This window comes from Balaenoptera borealis (genome assembly GCF_965194805.1).
Source record: "Balaenoptera borealis genome assembly, chromosome: 15".
Taxonomy (NCBI): domain Eukaryota; kingdom Metazoa; phylum Chordata; class Mammalia; order Artiodactyla; family Balaenopteridae; genus Balaenoptera; species Balaenoptera borealis.
Genome location: NC_138871.1, coordinates 2,787,228 through 2,813,356, shown reverse-complemented (window position 1 = coordinate 2,813,356; position 26,129 = coordinate 2,787,228). Strand labels below are relative to the sequence as shown.

Genomic DNA, 26,129 nt, shown 5'->3' with positions numbered 1-26,129 from the left:
CATGAAAATTCCCTATCTCTGCATAACTTCTGGATTTGATGTGTTTGGAATATTGTCTATCAAATCACACTAACTAAGGAGCAGTGATTTCAGCATGCGCCTGGGCTGTGTCCATGGTGAGGGTTGTATCTGGGGATGTCTGGTGATCTGAAGGAAGACAGCCCAGAGCAGAGCCGAGCTGCACGTGGACTTGGCTGGGGCAGACAGAGGGGGAGGGTGCCGTGGCCTGAAGTTCCCTGGAGAAGGGGTGGAAAGGGGAGGGAAAAGACAAGTCCATCTCCTGCCTCTTCTCCCACCAAGGATGCATTCTAATCCCTGACAGTGTTGCCATCAGCACAAGCTACAGTCGGGGAGGGACATGGGCTCCGGTGACACAGGTGACACTGACTTTGGGGAAGGGACATCCTGCCAGCCTCTCTGTGGAGCCCTTAGCCCCTGGGGCACAGGGAGGCACCCTCACAACCAGAGGCCATGGGGGGGCAGCTGACACTGCCCGGCTGGAGGATGCGTGGTGGGCCATGGACATGGCTGAGCGCCAGGGTCACCCAGGAGGTCAGTGGGCCTCGGGGCCAACGTGCCGCAAGCTGAGGTCTTGCATAAAGGCGGAGGTGAGATGGAAATCTGACTTATTTCTAGCAAATAAATCCCTACCAGATTCACCGTCTGAGGAAACTGAGGGCAAATTGAGCTCATTAAATAATAATAATTCATTCGTTTTGCAAACTGCATTCGTCTTTAGCAGTGTCGACAGAGCACCCTGTCTGGGGGAGCGGACTGCGGTCCAGGTGGCCCTGCCGTTCAGGCAGTCGGCGCCCAGGCTCAGCTCTGTGAACTAACCAGGAGCGGTGTAGTGGTCAAGGCAAGGTCAGGGCCTTACGGGGACTCCGGGGAGCGGGCAGTGATCAAAGGTAGAGAAAGGCTCTTTGTCTCCAGCCCCACAATCCTTTGCTACACAGAGAGCAAGACTCAGGCAAAATAGATTAAAACTCAGGATGAAAACAAGTATCATAGAGGCCCATCCTGATGAGTTTAGGGAAGTCCCTGTCCTCTCTCCTCAGCTCTGGGTGAGAGCTTCGATCTGTGGCTGGCATGTGGTGTTCATGGTGATAACGAGCTAGACCCTGTGGGCTCCTGGGCACGAAAGCCTTTCTGCGTCCCCCATTTCTTGATTACAGGAAATGGGCTTCATTTGGCCTCCAGGACGTTCCCTGAGTTCCAAGGAGCAGGTTCAAACAGATGCTAATCAGGGAAGGGAGGGGACGCAGAGACAATAGAGGAGCAGACAGGAAACAATAGCGCAGCCTTGGGCCAGGGTCCTGGTCCCCCTCAAGGGATGCACACAACAATATCTTTGAGCTGTTCTGCAGACACTAAAACCCCCTCCAGGTGGGAGAAGTTAACTGTATGCTGCTCACAAGCACGGAGACCCCAGACCAGTTGGAACCAGAAGGTTGGTGATGCCGACTTCCAATGACCTCACCACCAGCCAATCAGAAGAGTGTCCACGAGCTGACCACGCCCTCTTGAAACCATTACTATAAAACTCCTCACGATCCCCTCCAGGGTGGGACACACAGTTTTGAGGGCATTAGCCTGCTGTGGTCCCCTTTGCCTGGCGAAGCAATAAAGCTATTCTTTTCTACCTCACCCACAACTCTGCCTCTGAAAATTAATTCAGTTTCAGGGTCCAGAGGCCGGAATCGGCTTCAACGGCAGCACCACTGGCCTCTGAGTCAGCTCAGCGGACAGGGTCCTCCTCGGGGTGGGGCGACCAGGGCCCAAACCTCCCCAGAGCCTCCTTGATATGGGGGTGATGGAGAGCCCCCAATCCTTCGTGCCAGCCACACACCTAGATGCTACTCAGTAGAAACAGCCAATGAGAACTTGTTTCTAACATCTATTGTGCTCATTGGCAAATCTTGGAGAGCAGATTTAGGCAATATCTGAAGACTTTGCCTCTGAAGTGTGGGTTCCTGGTCAAAGTCCTCACCTTATAACTAATCACCCTCGGGTGTCCATTTCTGATTAGGGTCTTTTAAATGCTCAAGAGCCCCTCCCAGGGTTTTCGTTGAAAGCAAATGTGCCCATAGACTACACACCCCATGGCTGATAGTGAACGATTTAAAGTAAATGACCACTCAGGCAACATGGTAGAGGGTGTGGTGTGCTGACCGCAGGGCTGCCCTTCCCGTGAAACAAAACCACCCAGGCCCCAGGTCACTTCCAGAACATGTAGAAAGCACAAATAATTAAGTAAATCCAGTATTTGTGCCATGTCTTATAGTTTATAAGGCACTTGCCTGCAGAAGACTTTATTTAATCCTCATTTTAAGATAAATAGCTCACTTTCACCATGAAGAGCTCAAGATATTGAGAGGTTGGGTGCTTCATGTGAGCTCCTGATTAGAGAACCCATTCATTCATACATCATTCATTCAGCCAGTGTTCATCGACAGCCTCCTCTGTGCAGGCGTTCGTCTAGGCATTGGGCCATGTGAACGTGAAGCCAGAGATGGCCAGCAAACCTCCAGAAGCCGGGAGAGGAGCCTGGAACGGATCCCTCCCTCGGATCTCTCAGAGGGACCCAGTCCTGCTGACCTCCTAGCCTCGGACTCCTGGCCTCCAGAAATGGGACACAGTAAACATCTGTGGTGATATTTTTAGGGCGCCCTATCAAACTGACAATACGCAGAGTAACCCAAACACCCCTCTGGATTTGGAAAGAGAAAGATGGGAAACTTACAGTGGTCATTCATTCATAACATATTCTAGAGTGACCCACCCTGCATGGAGTAAAGTGTGTGTGCGCTCACAGGTGTGTGCACTGTGGATTCACCTGCGGCCCGGCCCATGTCTGGGGGAGCCCCGTGCCCCGTCCCTGGGCTCCTGGCCTTTGCCCTCTGCAAGTCACCTTTCTCCTCCGCAGCAAGTCTGAGATGTCCGTGGGCTCCCACAGCCCACTTCCCACCAGCGCCCTTTGGCGGCCCAGGCGTGGCTTCAGGGGCTGAGTGGTCGCAGGTTTTGGCAATACAGTGACCTCAAAAACCCATCGATTTCTGGTTTATTTGCTTCTGGTCAGGCCATGTGCAAATAACCCTAACCACCAATAGTTCCTAAGCCCCAAGCCTTTGGCTTTTCATTACCAGCCCTGTGCTCTAGCCACTTCTCCGCTCAACTTAGCGCCAGCGATCTGAGCCCCTCTGAGACAACAGGCTTGAAAGGGAGGCCGTGCCCTCCCATCCAGTGTTTGACCCTGGACTGGCCCTGCTCTCTCCCCTCCTCCTTCTCCTCCTCGTCCCCCTCCTCCTTTCTCTCTCTCTCCCTCTCATTGTCTGGCAAAAAAACAAAAAAAAAATCACCAGTTTCCTGAAAAAGCCTTACAAGGGCTTTATTTAGGGCCATCGGAACACCTGGTTTTTTACCTTGGTCTCTCACTCAAGCCAGATTTTATGCTGCAGACGTTGAGTCCTGCCCTCTGCAGAACAAAATCCCCATCCATCCCCCCCCCGCCAGCTGCCTCCCTCCAGCTTGAGTTCCTCTCTCAGGCCTCTGCTAAAAGCAGCAAGAAGCAGCCAATATCCACCGGAATTCTCAACTTCCCCGCCCACTTTCCCCTCGAGCTATGATGTGATGCTCTGTGATCTGCCTGCCAGGTGTTTGCAGGAGATGGATTTGCCCAGCGTTTGCCGTCGGTGGGAAGGGTCACCAGCCCTCCGGCCTGCAGTTTCTGAGTTCTGGCATCCACCACAAAGACAATGTGCTTATTTTAAACATTTTTGGTACCAAATTCTGTTTTATTTGGACATGATGCATGTCTGTAAAAGAGATCCAGAATACAATCGGGTTAAATTAGACAGGCGTTCATTCTCAGGTAAAATCCAAAGGTAGGTGACACGGGCCGGGGGTGGTTCTGGTCCGTCTGGCTACTCACAGTTGCCTTGTCACCTCTTAGCTCTGCGGCCAGGAAGGCTCACGTCCACATCCCTGTTCCGGGCAGCAGGATAAGGAAGAGGGAAGAGGACAGACACACTATCTCCTTTTAAGGACTTTCTCTGGAACTTGCCTCCATCACGTCGGCACACATCTGATTGCCTGGCACTAAATCCCACGGCCACACCTTGTTGCTGGGGAGGAGAAATCACTTTCCTCCATGAGGTCATGGGTCCAGCTAACAACTGCAGCGGGGGAGGTTCTGTTACTCAGACAAAGAAGAGCAAGCAGCAGGCTCTGCCTCAGAGGCAGCTGGACGGCCGTGGTAGACGGGGAGGCCGTGCGGGAGGCCGATCGCACGGGCTTGATGGGTCGTGTCTAGGCTGGATCTAGTGGACGTGAAGGTGATGCTGTCAGAAGTCACACCAGGACAAGAGGCGCCAACCAGACGGCCCCAGGTGAGCCTGGACGTAGGTCTCCTACGAGTAGATCATGTTACGGACACAGGATTTCTAGAAGGATGAGCAGTTACTGAACAATTCTAACTTGGAGAGAGCCATGGTCATAACTGGGTTTTTGGTGACGTGTATTGGTTGCGATGTAGGAAATTGATGGGGTGGGGTGGGTAAATTCAAACCCTTATCTTCTGTCTCCAGCACAGTCAGTTACTTAGGGGATGTAGAAATTCTCCCTTCCTCCGCATGGCCTCCTTCCAACTCCCTCTAATGCTTTAGTTCTCATTGCTCTGGGTTAAGAGTCAGATTCATCTCCAAGAAATGTCACATCTCACAGTTTTGTCTGTTCTTCCATTAACAGGGTTTTCAATACAATGAAGTAATTACTGAGCCTCCACCTTTGCGATCTTTACCCAAAACCGTTTTCCAGCCACTTCCCACTTCCGATTCTGCGTAACATCACGTTTCCATCTTCTGACCCATCCTTCTCTTTTTTGAACTGATTTGTCACTCTCCTGAAATCTTGTATCTCTTGGTCTCAGTTCTGAGCTGCACGTCATTCTCCTTGTGTGATTATGAAACGGAGGCCCTGACACTCATACCACTCAGTGGTTCCAGAAACCACATCCAAATTTTGCCGGGTTGTGAAAAGTGATTAGTTCTACACATCTTCCTCCTAAATCCAGGGTGTCGTGAACATAGCCCTGTGTGTCTGTTAAGGGCAGCACGCTTTTTATAAAGTACGGGACATGACAGATAAGGCCACTTTTGCACTGCAGACACATTGCAATCCGGCAGCTAAGCACGCGGAGGGAATTTCTATCCAAGTGTCACCACAAAGCCCTTGGAAGGTCATTCCTGAAAAAGCGAATCTTCACTCCCCCATCTACCTGGGAGCAATGTGGAATTTCCTGCTTTGGGTTTTGTACTCGTGCCTGCAAGTGACAAAGAACCAGGGACACCAACTTCTGCCCCAGCCAATCCAGACTTCACCTTGTTGGGGGGTTTGGGGTACCCCTCGTGCTGGGACAGGGAAGACTTTCTGTGTTTATCCACACATGCTTTTGGTGACTTGCATATCAGATCACTGCATGGTAATAAATTGAGAAGAGTCTTCCGTGAGAATAGACACATCCTGGGGGGTGTTGGAAGGATGTGCCGGGAGATTGGATATAAGACTGGAAAGGGGTGGGTGATAAACGCCCAAGGTTTCCTCTGGCTCCCCGGGCTTCACCCCTTACTCTAATCCTCAAAACAGAAGCAAAAGAAGGCAGAGAGGACCCCTCCGTACCAACCAGACTCTCCCTAGAATGTGTGGAGTTGGAGGCTAAGCCGTGCACCCTGCAGAACCCAGAGAAGGCATAAGAGAAAAATCCTCAAGCCCCCAAATAACGTTAAAACTGCAAAAAGTAAGGCCACAAAGGAAAGCTGATTGGTTAGTGATGATTTAGCCTAGAATTTGGGTTAAAGAGAAAAGTCTATTAATTTTCCTCATTTAGAGCGAAGAGTAGCTCCTGACAGCAGCTCTGAACCTCCACTCCGACAGAATCGGAGAAAATTAACCCAGACACAAAGGGTTCCAAGGCTGAGGTAGAGTTTCCGGCTGGGGAGTTCTTTCGTTTGTTTATCAAACCATTGTGGACCAGGTTGGGAACGCTTCCTTTCGGTAGCTTTAAGATGCAAACACAGAGAAGAGAGGGAAGGGAAAGAGAAAGATAGAGAGGAGGAGGAGGGGAGAAAGAAAGGGACTGAACTCTGGCAAATACAGCATGTTTTTAAATTAAAAAAAAAAAATTCATGAGTAGACTGGAAGGGGAGTCAGGGGAGGAGAGGGAGGAAGCCCGCCTCACCTGACGGCAGAGCTAATGGAATATTCTCGGCACACGCGGAAGTGGAGACGTGCAGGAGTGAAAAAGTATCCTCACTGGCTATTTTTTTAAAAGAAAGATCCTTTTCAAATGATCCTCCTTAAAAAAAAAAGAATCCAGTGAAGAAAATGCTGCACAGAGAGGCCCAGTATCTTCCCCAAGGGCACACAGCTCCCAGTGTCTGGACGTCAGGTCTGACTGAGCCCCAGTCACACGTGCTGTGTTCCCTGGACGAGGGTGTGCTGAGGTCAGCGATAGGGTCTGGGGCCCAGAACTGCTCCAGTGGCATGGTGTGTCCCCTACATGTCCCCATGGTGCCCTTAGGGGGTCCAGGGGCTCCACCATCATTTACACCAATCTTGTCTCAGAATCCTGGGCTCTGATAGTCAATCTGAAAAGGGCACCTCCAAGTATGCATCTATTCCTGTGAAGTAAAATACATATTGGTGCACAGTAAAAATTCAAATTCTACAGAAGCTTGTAAAAGACAAAGAAAAGTTTCCCTTCTTTCCCCCAGCCTACCCCTTTCCACAGAAGAAATCACTATGAACAGTTTTGTGTGTGTCCTTCCAGAATAATGTCCTAAGCATATAACCAAGCCTATGTTTAATTTGGATCTTCTGCCATAAGGTATTTTTTTTAATATATAAATTTATTTATTTATTCATTTATTTAATTTTTGGCTGCACTGGGTCTTCGCTGCTGCACGTGGGTTTTCTCTAGTGGCTGAGAGTGGGAGCTACTCTTTGTTGCGGTGCACGGGCTTCTCATTGCAGTGGCTTCTCCTGTTGCGGAGCACAGGCTCTAGGCGCGTGGGCTTCAGTAGTTGTGGCTCACGGGCTCAGTAGTTGTGGCTCGTGAGCTCTAGAGCGTAGACTCAGTAGTTGTGGCGCACGGGCTTAGTTGCTCCGTGGCCTGTGGGATCTTCCCGGACCAGGGCTCGAACCCGTGTCCCCTGCATTGGCAGGCGGGTTTTTAACCACTGTGCCACCAGGGAAGCCCTGCCAAAAAGTCTTAACCCAAAGGAGTGATCGAGATTATGAGAATTGGAGGTACAATACCATGAAGGCATAATTTATTTTTGACTTTTTATTATTTTTTAAAATCCAATTAGTTGATGACAATAGCTAAGGCTTGCTAGCAATTCTTCTGGCTCTGGCACAGTAAAGATTTCTTTATATATATTACTTAATTTCACAACAGAGTTATGAAGTAGATATAATTGTAATTTCACACACAGGACCTGTGGGAACCTTGGAGAAGGTCAGACCCTCAAAGTCTTACAGCACGAGGGATGGAGCCAGGAATTGCCCCTAGACAGTGGGACACCCCTCCCATCTTGCATCCTTAAGCACAATAGATCACCATTCATTCCAGAAATGTCACAGGCCTCTTGGGAAAACAGTGAAAATAAAGACAAACGCCCCTCAGTGATCACCTGCCCCAATAAAATCCATATCCTCATTTATTTTGACGTTTCCTACAGTGACTGTCTTTCCTAAACTCAAAATCAAGACACAGAACCCCACTCCTGACTAGTTGCCTGTTTTGTGCGTGCATTCACATGCAGAAAGTTCTACCATGGGAAAGGAATTTAGTTGCTGTCGGTCGTACAACCAGTCATGAACTGGTCTGCAAGGAGGGGCCTGAAAATCCGGAACTTGCTCTATAACTGAGGGAGAGGAGGAAATAAGTGATGTGACTGCGTGGTCTTCCCGCAGGGCAAGGGGCTCCAAGTCACGGCGGTGGCGGCAGCTGGACACCAGCAACAGAGCCTCTCCCCATCCTCTGCCAGACCGCTGACCCTACATATCACCAAGAGCAAGGAGGGCCAACCACGCCTTTCAGTTTGGATGGACACACAAGTTCAGGACTGTCGTGAGGCTGAATCAAATACACTCACGCGTGGGTCCTTACAAGGAAAGGGGCAGTGCTGCTGGGGCATCCCTGTGTTTGTAATTCCTCTGCAGGTGGGGAGAGAGCAAGAGAAAGTGACTTACAAGCTGTCTAGCCAGGCCTGGGTATTTGTTTTTATTAATTATGAAGAAAACAGGAATCTTAATAGCCTTCTGATGTTAGAGTCTTATGGATGTTATTATTTTTTTTTTTTTATGTGTTTGGGGAAATCTGGCTGAGAAGCGTGAGTTGCAAATCACATCCCAAGAATGCTGCTAAGCGAGGCGTATTTCCTATCCCCACCACTCCTGATGTGGTCAGATATAAATAGCAGCACAGATACTTGAGCTATTCTCACTGAAAAAAAAGTAATTAATTGGTGTTATACACAAAGGACTTCTCTATTTTTTTTTTTTTTTTTGGTAACCCGCACAGCTTTAATTACAAGTAATTGTTCTCAAAAATCAGGCTGCTCATAAGTTCTGCATTGCAGACAGTGATCAAGCAGCAAGACACTAATCTATCACTTTCATTATTTTAGTCACTTGGGTGTGTAAATTTGTATTTAATTCAGACAACAGACTAGGCAGTTTCCACTGTTACTTTCTATCAAAGTATGCCTTTTTGAGGAGCAATTTGGATGATCTAGATTTTCATTCACTTGCTTTTACTTAGGAAAAGAAGAGTACTTTGCTTTTCCTTTTGCTGACTACTAGGTAAATACCATGGCATCAGATGGACCAGGAGCTGGGTTTGTTACCAGTTCATGAAGATTTTACTAGGTGTCCTGTAGAACTTGCGATAACGGACTGAAGCTTGCAGAGATCTCCCTGCAGAAATCTCTCCGTGCATGAATCGTAGCCCGCGCCCTCCTTCATTCAGAGTTTGTACGTGTCTTCCCTCCCTTGCTAGACACAGAAGCTGTCGCCCGAATGGTTAAGCCACAGCATGCTGTTAACTCTCCAATGGGCCTTTGTGTCAATACATCTGCGTGAATTTCAAAACTCAAATTCAGAAGCCTTCCCAGGACATCTGATGGGAACTCACTCCCTCCACCTCGCCCTCGTGGATGACTCCAGTATTTTCTTTTCTCATCTTTTATGCATGCAGAAATTCTTCATTTCCGAATAAAATAAGTTGTCTTGAATGTAAGAAAAAATAGTGATACCCTTTGTTTCTGTTCTAACATGTTTGTGTGTGTAATAGTCCAATTCCTAGACAAGAGAGTTTTAAGAGAAAAAAATGGAATTAAAAACCTATCCATACTTATAAGAAAAAATAAAACTATCAAGTGATATCTTTGGTAAACATTGAATGACCCTCCTAGAACACACACAAAAAATGCTTCAACTAAACTTGATACCTGATAACAAACCAAACCATGTCATCCATTTCAAAACCTATTTAGAATTAGAAATTGTAAATTGAAGAAAATTTACAGTTAAAACTACTCATTTTCTTGATTAATTCTTTTTTTTCTTAAATCAGGCTTTCTTATTAAACGTGCATGCTGTAGATTGAATTAGTCCAGAACTAGGCTGCTGTACCCTAGCTTTCTTCCCAGGCAATGTTGTTATTGAAGTCATGAGAATTTTGCCTAAAAAAGTTACCAGTAATTTGACATTTATTGAAGGACTTCTGTGATTGTAGATGTTCGGTGATACTGGGACTCATGATGAAAAAAGAGGGAGAAAAAGATGACGATAAAGGACATATTCTTGCCCTCCTGCAGGAATTCATGGGGTCCACAAATTTAACATTTGCCGCCGAGCACAGAGGCATGCACGAAGCTTGTGTTCCAGATCAGAAGATGAATGTGGTGCAAGCTGGACACCTGAGTATTTAAGAACCGAGAGGACCTCAGAAAGTGGAGGGACCAGATGTAGGTTGGAGCTAATTCGGAGAGTTCCTAGAAATGTAGTAAATTGAATAACATAGTTCGTCATCAGAGAAGTCACGCCAAGTTTGATGAAATAATTTTTATTTCACAACGGTTATTTAAGCAGTGCTTACCAGTCGCTTACTAGACTTTTTACTTACATGAAAACTTGAAACAGTCATTTTGGGAAAGGGTAAAAGGTTACAGGTTGGGGAGACTCTGGGGAGACTGAAAGACACAGGAAAAAGTTTCCAGGCCAGAACGAGCTGGTCAAGAATGAAAGGGAGCTGGGGTTGGTGAGAACGCGGGTGTCTGTCTGGGTAGAACTCGTGGAGAACAAGGCAAGTAATTCCAGGAGGATAAATGATGGTGGAAGGAGGGACTTTCAAATCAGGTAGAAGCGCTCCAGCGGCCACAGGGCATCTTCACATCATGATTACGCTCGCTTTGTGTATGTTCTCCCTGAAGCCGCTTAGAGGCAGTTGCCCAAACCAAAGATTAGTCAAAGTGAGACACACTACAAGGAGGTGTGTTTAGCCTCTACTTCCAAGATCTTCAAAGCACAGCCATTTAGCAGAAAATCAGCAGGCATCTGGCAGAGAGAAAAGACCCAAGCGCTCATTTACATTTTACATTTCCACTCCCCTATTAGTGGATACGTGTGCATTGCCTGAGACTGTGGTAATCCGGGGACGACCCTGCCTTTAAACAGGTAACGAACCCCCGAGGGACACAGTGGCCCAGCTGTGTAAACGGGGCCAGTTATCGATACAAACAAGGAACGCTGAGCGGGATCGAATTCAGACTGATGTGTTTTACGGGTAGCTTTTCCGCCACTTGTATTTGCACGTATTAGGTATTTAGTGAATCGTTTTTGAACAAAAGAGATTAATTTGCCTCTTTACAATGTGATTTGTACGACACACAGAGGACTTGAGTGGCACATCCATTAGCTGAGATAGTTAATGGATGAGAGCCTCGCCCTGCAAGCCACGCCAAGAGCAAAGGCAAAAGTTTCGGGGTGCACGGGCAGCCCCGTGACCAACGCTTCATAGAGTAAACACATCTCTACGTAGTGTGTCTGTTTCCATTTCCGGAAATGAGAAATAGGTCCCTTTGGTAAAATTTAAAGACCTAAAAGTGAAAAGACCAATGGATGCTGTTAGAATTTTGAGACCCTAATTTGCAAGTATCCATTAAAAATTTTCAACTATGAAGCCCAGGTACCTGTATTGATTTTTATTGTGTTCATGTACATTTTTGTGTAGAGAGATTATTTACGACGTTAGGAAACAAGGCTGTTGCTGGAGAAATTTTCCTGGGGTTGCGAGTAGGTCAGATAACACTTTGGCCATGAAACAGCGTGACCTTCAGCATTTGTCCTGTGGAAGGAATAAAGGCTGAAGCCCTGGAACTAACTGTCATGCCAGCAGGAGATGAGAATGGTCCGTTCTGTGTAACAACTCAAGTACTTTCAGAAAAACGAGAGTGTGACTCCTTTTACCAGATAATGGAAGGTCTTAGCTCAACAGAGTGAAATGGCTGTGTGGTTGGAAGCCTCTCCTGGAATCCTGGGACGGATTGAAATTCACACTCTCAGAGGATTTCTGTGAAAGGGGTGCTGACTTCGCTCCCATCACTCCGTAGAGAGAGGCCGCTTCGAGGGGTGCTTGCGAAAATCCCATCACTGAGCAGGCTTTGAGTCCCCGGATGAGAGTTTAACCTCATTGAGCATCTATTGAGGCATGTTCATTTTGCATCTATTTTCAGCTTCGTTACCAACCATCCAGTAATAGACCGATTTTTACTGAGCAATTGGGCCATCGCAGCCCTGAGCAGGTTTCCAGAGACTTTGTAATCCTCACCTTCAGGAAGCTTAACATCTTCTTAGAAAGATGATGCACCCACAGCAGTAAAGAGATAACGCCTCCGTTTTCTAGGCAGTAAATCATCTCCACACGAGCAATAGACGAACCTCAGAGAAGGAAGAGCTTTCTTCACACGAGGCGGGGCAGGGCTTTGCAATAGTGCAGGTGCATTGCTTCAAGGTGAATATTATGGGGAGGAGGAGCCGGGGAGAAAGGAGGGAATCCTTTGAGTCAAGTAGGATTCTGGGAAGGAGCACGTCTGCAGCCCAAGCGCTGGTCCTTGGGACGGGATGTCCCCACCGGCGACTCACACTTGTGTGTGTGACACGGGCCGTCTGAGGGGCCCCGCCGGGCAGCACCCTCCTCCACCACCGCTCAGCCTGACGAGGGGTGTATGAGCGGAGCCTCCCACCGTCTGGTTACCCCCACTTATTCTGCTAAAACGACCATCCTCCCCAGCCGAGTGATGTCCACAGAGAGAACCAGAGGGCCAGGCCAAGAGCAAACGTTTCTACCGAATCGCAAACTTCCGTTTTTATAAAATGATTTGCAAATCGGCCTAACTTCAAAGATCGCATACGTCGGCTGTTTACAGGGGCAAGAAACCATTTGTGGTATTATTATTATTTTTGAAATTTAATCTCATGTTTCTATCTTTCCAATAGCATCTGGACAATCTTTCAATTCTTGTCTGGCGATAATGAAATCATTTTTTAAAATGTACCAGAACTCTTTTTTGCTTATTTCTGTGCCATTTGGAACATATGTGACTAAATTGAACTCCACTTGCTCATTGGTTTTCTCGCTTTTCTCTCTCCCCTTGTTTTTAAAAGCCTGTTTGAATCTAGTCCCTAAAAGAGCAGGCACCTGAGTCACGAATGACGCTGCGAGGTACCCCTCCGCGTCCTCCACATGACCTTGATGTAGATAACGAGCCACAATCTAGCCAGTGCTTTTTTGTGGCTGAAGTGACCTAAGAGTCTGGGGCCTTTTTTTTTTTTTTTAATAAATTTATTTGTTTGTTTTTATTTTTTTGGCTGTGTTGGGTCTTCGTTGCAGTGCGCGGGCTTCCCATTCTCGTGGTTTCTCTTGTTGCGGAGCACGCGCTCTAGGTGTGCGGGCTTCAGTAGTTGTGGCACGAGGGCTCAGTAGTTGTGGCTCACGGTCTCTAGAGCACAGGCTCAGTAATTGTGGCTCATGGGCCTAGTTGCTCCGCAGCATGTGGGATCTTCCCGGACCAGGGCTCGAACCCGTGTCCCCTGCATTGGCAGGTGGATTCTTAACCACTGCGCCAACAGGGAAGCCGCTGGGGCCTTTTTTTCTTGAAAATTTTCTTTAGGTTCCAAGTTGATTTTATAGCAATAATAGCCACCCAGTTTGGGCATTTCACAAAGTGTTCCTAGATGACCACGGGGAATCCAGCTATGCTGTTGGCATGAGCAGCTAAAATATCTTGGAGCGCCTGACATACATCAAAGAACATCTTTCCTTTCTTGGATACCCCGTTGCCAGCCTTTCCAGCCACAGGGCCCGAGTTAAGCAGAAAGAGAGCAGCTCCAGCTCGTCCCAAGAGAGGCCTCGCTGGAAAGAGCTGGGAAAGACTTTTCCAGAAGGAGCTTGCACCAAAGCATAAAAGGTTCAGCCTCCAGCCTCTCATTCAAAAAAGTTTTTAAAGCCTTTTTAAGGAAACAATTTAAACCCAGCTGCACTTATTGATCAGTGACTTGATTTTGCTTTGTTAGGAGGGATTTGTAATCTGCTTTTAAATGTTTTTTTGTTCCTGGCCTTCATTGATAGCAAGTTCTGCCCGAGGCTACTTCTCAAAACGCATCACTGGGGGGCTTTCGAGGCTCTGTGAATAATGAGAATAATCTGAATCTGGACCTCCCCCCACCCCCAAACCTTTCCCTCTGTGCACAGAAAGTCAGGTGCAGCTAAACCTAAAACCTATCCAAAAGAGTCATTTGTCTTTAAAAGAAAAGGGACAGAAAGGGAGCAAATTCCGCTTCCAAAGTTGGAGAGTCCAGTAGATTTCATTTCTCAAGTGCATCTGGTTAGTCTCGAAAAGGGTACGGCTCCTCAGATCTTGTCCCTGCCTGGTGCCTGCTGCAATGCAAAAATAAACGCCAACAAACAAAATCTGAATCCCAGCAAGCAGAATATTCTATTTCTGCAGTAAATAGATTTTATGGAAACTTTTTTATTTACAGCTTTCAAAGGTTGTCACTCTGACTTCAATGGCGTTGTAAGCTGTTAATTTTATGTGCCCTAAAGCACCGTAAAATAGTGGCCGTTCTATTATTGTAATACGAACTGAAGAACAGGAATTGTGCTCTTCATTTAACTAATCACTTCTGATATTTCCCAAGCTTATAGGAACCCAAAACACTTATAGGATGTCTGTTCTTTGATTTTTGCTAATGAAATGCACACTCATGTTATTTTTTATAATGTAAGCATATGCTTCCACATGTATGATCTTTATGAGTTTACTTAGCAAGAAACCAAATATGTGAGGAAAACAGACTTTTTCAAGTGGCACCTTAATTGTCTTTTCCTGCATGTTCTACAGATCGTTACCGAATGTTTGCGGGTCCCGCGCGGAGCAACTTTACACCCAAGAAGAGGGTAACGTGTCTTCGTTGTTTACAAAAATGACAGCCCCTAATGGGCCCTATGAGCTTTAACACAAACTATTAAATCCCCTTCGTTAAATGTTGCTGTTTTCTGTTTCAGCGTCTCGGCGGCCCTGGTGCAAGTAGGTGCAAACTCCAAGGACCCCTGAGCGCACATTGAGACGATTACAGATGCTGGTTATTAGATAAGCCTCGGAAGGATGTTTTTCTTGGGCTGCTCACAAGCATTTGGAAAGAGTCGTGCTCCGGGTTTGAGGTCCGATGTTTCTTCCTCTTAAACTATGAGCAGCTGTAGCACATGACCTACTTCTGTAGGGCCCTGTAATGATTTCCTTCCTTCGGAGGCTTCAGGAGTCCTCCTTCTGCCCTGTGAAAAAAGGGACAAATATTTTAATCCAAGCAAAATGCTGAAGCAGGTCTTGTTGGTTTCAGGGAAGAAACTCAATCCAGTTCCAGCGCTGAGTGGAGGCCTCAAATTGGAACCATCTGGGCTGCAGAAGGGCTCCGAGACCTTTGGGGAAGGCGGGGACAGCCTTGCCTAGGGCTGTGGCCCATACACCTGCAGAGACCACCGGCGTCAGGGCAGGAGGCTGAGCTCTGCCCGGAATCCGGCCTTTCACGCAGCACAGAGGCCGTGCCACCAGCTCAGAATAGCAAGGAAGGCAGGGTGACAGCTTGTCCAGTAAATGGTCCTCATGATGAAGGGAATGCCTCATTTTTCTTTTGGAACATACTTGACACAAATCTGACAGAAACACACATTTCCTAACTTTCTTTCTGGAGGTCAAGGGAGAGAGACTTCAGGAAACTGTAGGTTGGGACACACGGTGTTCTTGGAGTTCTCCTTGAAGCTGGGGGAATAAAAGGTGTTGGAAAAGCATGCACGTCTTTAATATTCTCTGCATTCTTTATTTGTTGTTTTGTTTGTTGACAGTGTTGACTGGCTACTTTGACGGTCCAACGAAGTACAAGTGCTTTTCAAGCGTGCTGTAATAGCTAAACCCGAAGACTTAGGCCAGCTCCTGGGAGGTTTCTGGTTTTTTCTTATTTTATTTATTTATTGATTTTTAAATTTTTATATTGGAGTACAGTTGATTTACAATGTTGTGTTAGTTGCAGGAGTACAGCAAAGTGAATCAGTTATACATATACATATATCCACTCGTTTTTAGATTCTGGGAGGTTATTTTAAATAAACTATTTCTGAAATTTTTGTATTGCACACTCTCCGTGGGTGTTTCACGTGTCCACCCATTTTTAAACAAAAAGGACGAGGATCTTTGCTTAGTCAAAGACCAGAAATATTATCGCTTACTTTGAAACCCAGCTCATAATATATTTTCCAGAAGGAAAATGGGACACAAAGATCGAAACGGGACACAAGTTGTTCATTTAATACATATATTTTCCAAATATTGGTTGATGAGGAATATGTCATTTTTAATCTGGGTCTTAAATAATTTACTGTGGTTAGAAGCACAGTGACTACGATATGGCCATTACACAATCCTAAATAATGTGACCAAACAGGACACCCTGGGGGTGGGAGCCCCCGAATCCACCACAGCACAGAGGTCAGAAGTCAGAGGGTGTTACGGTGAGAGCGGGTCCGTCATTGGAAAAGGTGGCGATTCAGGGAAAATACAGGAGAGGTTGTTGAAATTTTGAGTTCAGTTAAATTTGTGGAAGTGTACATTTATCTGGCTTCTTCTAAGTAACCTTTCCAAAGGAACCAATGGAGCACACTTTTTTGCATTTAATTGTAATTAAATGTATTGGTTTATTGTAGTTAAATGTATTGACGGATGGAAATTATACAGTCAAGATGTAGACAATATACTTGAAGAAAACATTTTATATATTTAAACAAATAAAAAAACGTCGGCAAGAATCCTGTTTTGCTTAATCCCTAAAGGGAAACGAAACATTTCAAAATAATAATTGGCTAGCAAGGCTCACAGGACATCTTCCATTTTTACAAAGTTCGGAGACTATAAGGGATACGCACAGCGCAAGTTTCCCGGACACGTTGAGAGGGAGTTTCTCCGTAAAGGGTTCACGTCCTGGCATTCTCCCAGGCAGACCTGACCCGAGGCCCCTGGGAGGGCTGCAGGAGTGTGTGTTGGGCTTTCTGTTTTTAACCCTGTTCTACATTTACACGCATGAACATTGAGATCTTTAACCAAATCTTTGTTCCGTTTCCCCCCAAGGATGCTCCATGCTCCCGCCTACGCGCCCAGCTGCACCTACAGACAGACCTGCTCCCCCGACCCTACAGCCAGCGCTGCCGTCCGCCCGGCCACAGAGCCAAGCTCAGTGGAGCTGAGCATACTTCCTATGAGGCTTCCTGCGGAAAGCCAGTCGGCTGAGACTGGGAAAGGCCCCTTGGAAAGAAATGGGGAGCCCGGCATGAGGGCAGCTGGCCCTTTCAGGCGATTACATTGATCCTTTGATATGAGCTTGGGTTTCTCTGGGAAACACTGGCACCGTCTCATTCCTGTAGCTCCGAGAGGACGCCCATGCCCGGCACCGGGGCCAAGCGGGCCAGCCACGCGGACGAGTTGTGAGTTTCTGAGAAGTATCAATGCCTAGACTCAGGAAATCGAGAAATTGTGCAGGTGTCTTTATTATTATTTTTAAATACAGGGTGTGATACCATCAACTTACCCCTAAATTAAAGCAATGATTATAAAAATCACGTGGCAACGAAGTCAGTGTTTTGATGGTTTTATTTGAAAAGCACATTCTCTACAAATAGGAACTAATATAAACATATCTTATGTATGTAGATGTATGTATAGCAAAACGTGTATCTATACACACACACACACACACACACGTATCTTGAGAAAAAGCCCACCCTGTTCTCAGGAAAGGTGAACAGTTGGGAGTGGGCGATTTCAGATTGATTTCCAAACTGGGAAAGTGCTCCTGATTTAAAAAGAAAGAAAAATTTTTTGGCTAAAATGCTCAGAAGGTGATGAGGACTGACCCCTCCCCAGCCCCAGCCCTTGGCTGCCAGATCTTAACTGCCTGAAAACTTACAGAAATGCTTGATTAAAACTAGAATAAAAATCGCCAGCCGCCCTCAGCAAACCACAGCATAAGGGTGGGGAAAAGCTGTGCCAGGTTGCAGTAGAGTTACTTGGCGTCTGCTGAAAGCACTGCTCCCTTCCTGTTTAATAATTAATTCAACTTTAAAGCCCCAAGGATCTGGACTCAGCACCAGCTTCACAAAGCAGTACAGAAACAAAATGCTTCCAGAACTGGAAGGGGGGGACAGAGGAAGAAAGAATCTAACATTTCAAGAAATCACCGCGTGGGGCCGGTGAGCAGGGGTGGGCGGTGGGTGTCTGTGGGTGGAAAGAAGCAGGGTGGAGAAATTCAAAATAAAATAAATACACACAAAAGCAAGGTTATTCATGGCCACTGGCACCAGGACGAGGAGGGCACAGTGAGCCAGAAGTCATCCACTTGGGACGCAGGCTGGGTGCCCGTGGGCTAGTGGAGACCCAGGGACCGATGGGCTCCATCTCTGGAGAAGGGGAGACCCAGTCTCTGTTCATTAGTCAGAGCACCACGCTGGAAAGGGCATCAAAGGTAGGCCTGTGCCCCCTCAGCTTCCACCCGGCCCCCAGCCCCACAATTCTCTACCAGGGGATGGTCAGGGAGGAAACACACACACACACACACACACACACACACACACGCACACACACAGCTGAAGGGAGAGAGGAAGGACCTAGTGAGGGTAGCTGCTCGGTGCATTAAGAACAACACGGAAGCCCAAGCAAGTTACTAGACTTAAATATTCGGTTGCAGAAATTAACACCCAACACAGCGGCAAACTGCAGAACACATCCAGCCGCGTACCCATACCTTGCGCTGTGCTTTGTGATTTTTATAAATCGTTTGCTTTCTCTAAGCGGGTGAATCCAGCACAGAGAGAAATACACCAGGGATACTTAAAAGAGGCAGAAGCCACTAACAACTCACCAAATCTCTTATCACACCCAGGTATGAGGAAGCATGTGTCCAGAAAGATTGCACCTCAACCTCAGGATCCAGTGCCCAGTGTCACACGGATTGCACCTTTGCACGTGGGACATCTCCAGCATCCCAAAGCATCACAGAGAGGGGGGATGCCCCAGCAGCGAACAGAGTAATTAAATGAAGTGAAGGCCCGGATGGCCGAGGAAAAGAGGAAAGCTATTTAAGCACCAAATTGTGTTTACTTTTCACTTATTATTATTATACAGAAGTCATGGCGCAGAACACTCACACGTATCCGCTGAGACCCTAGTAGGATGTTTTGAAAAAGACATTCACGTAATTAAATGGTTGAGTTGAACAAATAATGGCCTGAATATTTTTCCTAATCCTTAAAAAGGGGGTAATACTCTACAATTATCAAAACGATGTGGATTTTCTTGATATTTTACTTTCTACACAAATTAGTTATAAGATGTTTAAAGACACCTCCTTCACATCTCTTCCCTCCCACGTCAGACTGATGGCGTTGCCTTGAAAACACCTCGAGTGCCTTTTAAAAATAAGCCTGTCTTCCTCCAAACTCTGCCAAGTCAAGTTTGAAACCAGCTTCCCGTTACTAAACAATTTCAGAAGCAGAAGGTCAATGTGTTCTCTATTTTTGAGTCAGTGAATGTCTAGCTGCCGGTTTTTTATTTTTTTAATTCCAAGTTCACAGTTAAGCTAATGTCCCTGTTTTCTTCTGAAGCTCATAGTGCTTTGGGTCCATGAGGGACCTGACCCCACGCCAGTTGCATATTCTTTCCGTGCCTCAGTTTCCCAACGTGTGAAATGGGGACAGTCTTCATTCTCAGCTCACCAGGCTGCGATAAGATTTGAGGCATGATGCCCGTGGGGCGCTCAGCACAGCTCCCCTCAAATTCAAGAGCCGTGCGGCACAGCCCTTCCCCAGGTGCCCGTGACCCCTCCCTCAGCTACCCTCCCGGGGGTGATTATTGAACCCACTTGGTGTGTGCTGAGTCCCTGGGTGCCCCTGTCGCTTTACAAAATAGGTGCGTTTTAAAGGCTTGTAAACTGAATTTCTGTAAAGCCAATCGTATGTCCAGGACCAAGGGAGCTTCCTATTTAAAGGAGCCTCCACGGTGAATCTCTTCTTAGGCAACAAATTCCTCCGTGGTGAGAGCAATTACTTATCAGCTTATCTTTTTCTTCTTTTCTTTTTAAAAATAAATCCGGATATTTGCATGAGGCACTGACCACGCATGAGACAAGCCAGCCTCTGGGCTGGTCCAGCCACTCACTGTGCAAACCCAGGCAAGTTACAGGCCCAGCTTCCACGGCAGCTGAAGGAGGGGCTCACGGCCCTTCCGGGGGCGCTAACAATCTGCCGTGTAGACGGAGCCCAAGGGCTCAGCGGGGAAGCTTGTGTCTGGGGAGGTGGAGGCCTTAACAGCACCCACAGTCCACGCTGCAACAGAGCCATGAATTCAGTTAAATGGACCCGAGGGCTTACGGGGCCCATCGGGCTCCCCAGTGCTCTGATTCCACGTGAATCCTGGATTCGCCAGCATCTGAGTCTGCGCCCCAGGGTCCGACCCCACTCACCAAACGTCACCTGCGCCCGGTCACTCCGGCCAGCCTGGCCTTTCAGTGCAATTCACGGGAACTGGTGGGGTTAGGTAACTTGGAAGGTACCACCTGTGGATGTGAGTGTGCCCTAAGAGGGGAGGAAGGCCACTCTTTGATTCAAAGAATGGGCATCCAGCTTGACTCTGGGTAACCCGCGCACTTCCTGGGGCAGCTGTATCCTATTCAAAACTCCCCACACAAGGTTAAAATGGTCTGTTGGAAATTCGTGGATCAAAGACAGGACTATGAAGAAAACACCACAACCTCCCTACTCCCAAGCCCCCTTTCTGGGATCTTTCCTCCCCATGGTTTGCAAGATGGAGCACCTTTCGTAGAGGTGGTGTGTGGGCCCCCGAGCCCCACGGGGCAGGACCCCTCACCTCAGTGTTCTCATCTGAAAAGTGGGGATGACAGCCTCCGACGGCTGCCGTGGTGATTACACGATTGACGTGTGTAATCCCCTTGGTAAACTACCCAGCACTCACCAAGTTCTCAGCTGGTGTGGGCCGTGGTGATTAGAGTAGCAGCTGCGTTTAACCAAAGAGACTGTCATCAGAATTACACAACTAATGTTGCCACGCTGAGATATTTGAGCCCCTGTATTGGTTTGCTACAGCTGCCATGACAAACGACCACAGACTGCAGGGGTTGGGGGGGGGGAATTAAACCACAGAAATGTACGTCCTCACAGATCTGGAGGCTGGGAGTCCGAGACCAGGTGTGGGCAGAGCTGGTTCTCCTGTCTTCTCCCTGTGTCTTCACAGGGTCTTCTCCCCGTGCCTGTCTGCGTCCTAACCTCTCCTTATAAGCACACCAGCCCTATTGGACTAGGGCCCACCTAGTGACCTCATCTTAACTTATCACCTCCCGAAAGACCCCGTCTCCAAACACGGTCACAGTCTGCGGCCCTGGGGGTTAGAAATTGAACATATGAATTGGGGAGCAGGGCAGGCAGGCGGACACGTTCCGCCCATAGCAGCCTCCGTACCAGGAAAAGCATTGCCTGCATTAAGTTTTCACAAATCACAGCGGTTCAGATCTGTACACACGGGCACACAAACGAAAGGCTGGGAGACGCGCTCCATCCAAACTCCCGATGGACCATCCCTAGGATGAAGTGGTGTGGGTCTTTTGACCGCTTCTCCGAAAAGAACGGACCCCCTCAGACTGTAGGCGGTTACAATCAAACAACAGTGACTACTACGATGACGCCCGTGGAACCAGTGAGGATGAGACACTTGTTGACTCAACTCAGTGAGGCTTTGATACCATAAACCAACGGGAATCTTCCTGAACCGGGTTCCTCCCCGCCAGGAAGGGAGCTGGGGCTCTGCCTTGGTCTCCTGCTGGCTTGGCTCCCCCCATCCCATCACCTGTATGTCTCCCGTAGGGTCCCTCACTTTGCTGCCTCGTTTTCAGTGACCGATGGGCCCTGGGTTTCCCACTGTGTTCACCGCTCAGCCAACACCTTGTCCATAACTGCCCCTGGCACCACAGCTGTGTCCCTCCTGCCTCAGTGCAAGACAGGATCAGTCTCGTTATTTAACTAATTTCCATTTTGAAATTTCTTCCCTTGGTAACTTTAGATTCTATTCATGTTCCTTTTGAATTTTTCCTCTTCCGGGCTCTTTTAGACTCTTCTTTGGGGATTTGCTAAATATCCCAGTCTGAGGAAGGTATCTGAGCAGCACATAATTCCATTAGCTATTGGCCACCACATTGCTTGAGCAGGAAGCTTTCAAAGAAAATTAAAGTGAGGGGGGAAAAAAAAAAAAGATCTGGTATTGGTTATTAACTCCACTTCAGGGTGACTTCTCTTCAGGGACAATTAAATAGCAGCTCTGGGCTGTTAAGTTTACTGGTTTACTAGTAGGTGGCACGTCTTCCTCAAGGACAGTCGAGGTTCAGATTGGCTTTGATTTCACGTGATGAAGCCAAGGCTGCCTCTGCAAACCCAGATTTTATTTGAAATTGTAGGTGTGACCACACGTGTGTGCTCTGACCTTTCTTCTTTAAGAAACAAGTTTTGCATTACCAGGTAAATGCCCTTTCGGTGGAATTTTCATGGAACACTGGTGACATCCTGTGGTCACTTGGGTTTAAGGCAGCCAGTCTTTTTCAGCAACTATCTTGGGGAATAAAGAAGCAAATGCCCCACATAAATCCTAGTGTGTTTTGCAAAACCAAAAAGAAAAAGAAAGAACTACATGCTGAACTCATAATCATTTTTACAACACAGACGTCTCCTTTTCTGAGCAACGTAATTTTTTGGTGAATGTGGACAAAAGCAAGTTCTGGTAAGCAGTATTTTTGGTAAGAATAGATCTCACACGGACACAAAATACAGCTTCATCCAAACAGAGGATGCGTGCCATGATGTCAGGTGTCGCCCCGCCACTGTACCTGGTTCCCACCATCTGCTACTTAAGTTCTCTGTGCCTTGGCTCCAAATCCAGAACTTGCAGGAGACAGCCTTCTGCAAAAGAGCACACAGCGTGGCTTAAAGGGAAAACAGTGGGTATTTTGGCATTTTTACACCGGTGACAATAAATTGAAGCCATTTAGTTGTAAATGTGATATTACACTTGACGGTTTCCCCTGGCAAGGCACGGAGAGGCCCATACTGAACAGAGGCAAAGAAGTGGGTCTGGGGGAGCAGAGCCAGTCGCCAGAGTAGCCGACCAAAGGGGCTCGTAAAAGCATTTGTCGGTTGTTTCATGGTGCCAGGAGCAACCCGCTCGGCGGAAGCCGTGCGGAGCAGGCAATGGAGTTTATGTTGTTCTTCTGTTTATTAAAAACGGATGCGAGCACTTGACAGAAAAATCAAACTTCTGGTCACGGCTCATTAATCCCTGTTGTATCTGTCAGGGGGGTGTGTGCGGCTCCAACAAGCCTCTGGAAGGGGTTCACAGCTGAGCTCTGGTTTTCTCTCTCATTTGGAGTGGAAAGGGGTGCCAATCACCTTGAAGGGGAGAGAACAAGAGGCTACTTTTAACCCACCTACTTTGGCGGACATTAAGTATAAGTGAGTGGGCTTAAGATGAAAAGGATTATGGTGGAGAGTTTTATTGACAGTATTTCTCACAGAGGGGCAGAAAGGTAAAAATGAATGTGGCATGAAGTCTACTATTATGGCTCTTTTATGAAAATCACGGCTCTTGGAGATAGATCCTCGGATGAACTCTGCAGACTCCTGACATCTGCATGTGGTCACAGAAACGAAGTCCTCCAGGAAGTAATCCCCAGGCATCGGTCGCCTCCCCAGAGATGGAGGTGAGGCTCTTTACATCAAGCCAGGGGAAGGGACCGGTGGCATTCCAGTCCTCCTGTCGAAAACAATGATCATGTTTAAGAAAATGTATGTTCAGAGCCTTGCCTCTGTGCCCAATGCAGCCTTCCTGGTGAGAAGGACCACAGGACCAGGAGAAACAGTTTTTCCTGCTGATTTGGGGCTTGGGGTCTGAAGTCACACTTCTAACTCTCCCAGATTCCTTGTGTGTATGAGGCATAAAGACAATAATTTAGCTCCTGCCCCACAGGATGTCAGAAGGATTAAATGAGATAATGCGTGTCAGTCACTTAAGCACAGCACCTGGCCCATAGGAAGCCCTTAGTAAAAGTTATTCTCAAAATTGTTGCTAGTAAACTCTAATTTGAAAAGACACATGCACCCTTATGTTCATAACAGCATTATTCACGATAACTAACACATGGAAGCAACCTGAATGTCCATCGACAGCTGAATGGACAAAGAAGATATGGTACATATATACACAATGGAATACTACTCAGCCATAAAAACAAATGAAATAATGCCATTTGCAGCAACATGCATGGACCTAGAGATTATCATCCTAAGTGAAGTAAGTCAGACAGAGAAAAGTAAACATCATATGGTATCACTTACATGTGGAATCTAAAATACGACAAAAATGAACTTATTTACAAAACTGAAATAGACTCACAGACATAGAAAATAAATTTATGGTTACCAAAGGGGAACCAAAGGGGAAGGGGGGGATAAATTAGGAGTTTGGGATTAATGTATACACACTACTATGTACATAAATAGATAACCAACCAGGACCTACTGTATAGCACAGGGAACTATATTCAGTATCTTATCATAACCTATAGTGGAAAAGAATCTGAGGAAGAATAAATATGTATACATATATATAACAGAATCACTTCGCTGTACACCTGAAACTAACACAACATTGTGAATCAACTAGATTTCAATTTAAAAAAATTGTTACTAGTGACCTCATCGTCATCTTTACGGACGGCACTGTTCACTCCAAGCTGTGCTCTCTCCACGCTGCGTTCTCCAGCGACAGTCGTGGGCATGTGAGGTGAAGGAAGGGAGAAAAGACGGAGAGAGGTCCAGATAGGTCAACTTATTCCACTGGTGGGGGCAATTCTTCAACTAATCATTTTGAGCTCCATTCTGGGCTGGGTGCTGTGAATGATACAGAGAAGTTTTGAGTGTAGTGTCTGTGTTCAATAAGCTTAAACCTACTTCATGTTCCTGGACACAGGAAGTTTTCTGTGAAGGCAGCCTTAGGTCAACAGCTTTAAAGCAAAGTAGGTGAACCCTGGAGCGAGGCCGGTGCCGACCAGAGTGAGGAGTCAGGAGGGAGCAGGGGTCACACTTGCACCTCTGCGTGTGGCGTTCACCCCCTGGAGACCGGGATTGGCAGGAATCATGCCTCCGAGGGTCTCCGGGGGGGCCCAGCGCCTCCTTGTGCACATCTGGTTCTTTTTAAAGTTGGTGTGTGGACTTCCCTGGTGGCGCCGTGGTTAAGAATCCTCCTGGCAATGCAGGGGACACGGGTTCGAGTCCTGGTCCGGGAAGATGCCACATGCCACGGAGCAACTAAGCCCGTGAGCCACAACTACTGAGCCTGCGCTCTACAGCCCACGAGCCACAACTACTGAGCCTGCATGCCACAACTACTGAAGCCCGCGCGCCTAGAGCCCATGCTCCGCAACAAGAGAAGCCACTGCAATGAGAAGCCTGTGCTCTGCAATGAAGAGTAGCCTCTGCTCCCCACAACTAGAGAAAGACTGCGTGGGGCAATGAAGACCCAACGCAGCCAAAAATAAATAAATAAAATAAATAAATTATTTTAAAAATTTGGGGTGGTTTTTTTTTTTTTTGGCTGCACTACGCGGTTTGCGGGATCTTAGTTCCCCGACCAGGGAACAAATCCCGGCCCCTGCAGTGAGAGCGTGGAGCCCTAACCACTGGACCGCCAGGGAATTCCCTGGTTTTTATTTAGAAGCATACACAGTGGGTCCCTTTCTTTGCCTAATGTTCTCTGCCTGGAGAGAATTGAAACCAAATCATGTGAACAGAACAGGATGAGGGACTCTATCGGCCTCCACTACTGTGGTCCTTTCTTCATCCACCACCTAAACTCCCGGTAAATCCTCTAAGAATAGTTGCTGACCACCCACAATGGTGAGGATAAGCTGTGACGGTAGATCTGCAGGAGATACCTTGATGGCACAGCTGCTCCATCAGGGAAACTGCATTTCAGGCAGAAAGGAGCTTCATGTGCACAAAAGCATAAGATGTAAGACAGTAAATGTTGGTAACCCAGCAGAACAGGGCAGAGCTCAGGGCAGGGAGGAAGCCCTTCTCTTGAAAGCCATCAGGAAAGCTTTCTGAATCAAGAGATTTTGTTTTAACTGGGCCTTCAAAGGCCATTAGGGTCTGGACAAGTGTGATTGATAGAGGGCCCTCCAAATAGAGAGACCAGGGCCCTGGGGCCAAGACATCATGGTGTTTACACAGGAAGGAACCTGAGGAAACCTACAAAGTACCCCCTGGAAATCTCCGCTTGCTAAGGACAAACAAAAATATTCCAAGGAATGCTTTACATGGGAAACTTTATCCTGCTCATCTTGTTGGAAGCAGCTCATTCCACCAAAAGAGGTGAAATCAAGATTTGGGAGTCTAATTAGCCCTG

The 26,129-nt window shown here is 47.2% G+C and overlaps 1 protein-coding gene and 1 long non-coding RNA gene across 6 annotated transcripts in view; one reads left to right on the top strand and one right to left on the bottom strand.

Moving 5' to 3' along the window:
- The window catches only part of LOC309612134, a 102,039-nt gene that overhangs the window by 24,956 nt on the left and 50,954 nt on the right, over nt 1–26,129 (bottom strand). The window contains exons 3-4 of one of the 4 annotated variants that reach the window (XR_014235002.1): nt 24,418–24,613; nt 22,640–23,477 (exon numbers count right to left, since the gene is read on the bottom strand). The exons of 1 other annotated variant lie outside the window; for it this stretch is intronic. This is a non-coding gene — a long non-coding RNA (uncharacterized lncRNA). 2 more of the 4 variants (XR_014234999.1, XR_014235000.1) reach the window with 2 other exon arrangements.
- Nucleotides 6,693–22,623, top strand: LOC309612131 (uncharacterized protein). Of its 2 annotated transcripts, XM_082357477.1 has the most exons (4): nt 6,693–14,524; nt 14,633–14,654; nt 16,743–17,860; nt 18,550–22,623. In XM_082357477.1, exons 1-3 carry the CDS (start codon nt 14,458–14,460, stop codon nt 16,975–16,977), a joined length of 324 nt encoding a protein of 107 aa, XP_082213603.1. In that variant the 5' UTR covers nt 6,693–14,457; the 3' UTR covers nt 16,978–17,860; nt 18,550–22,623. The 2 variants fall into 2 exon arrangements, 1 of the variants encoding a protein (XP_082213603.1); XR_014234951.1 differs by lacking the exons at nt 6,693–14,524; nt 14,633–14,654; nt 16,743–17,860 and adding an exon at nt 17,878–18,132.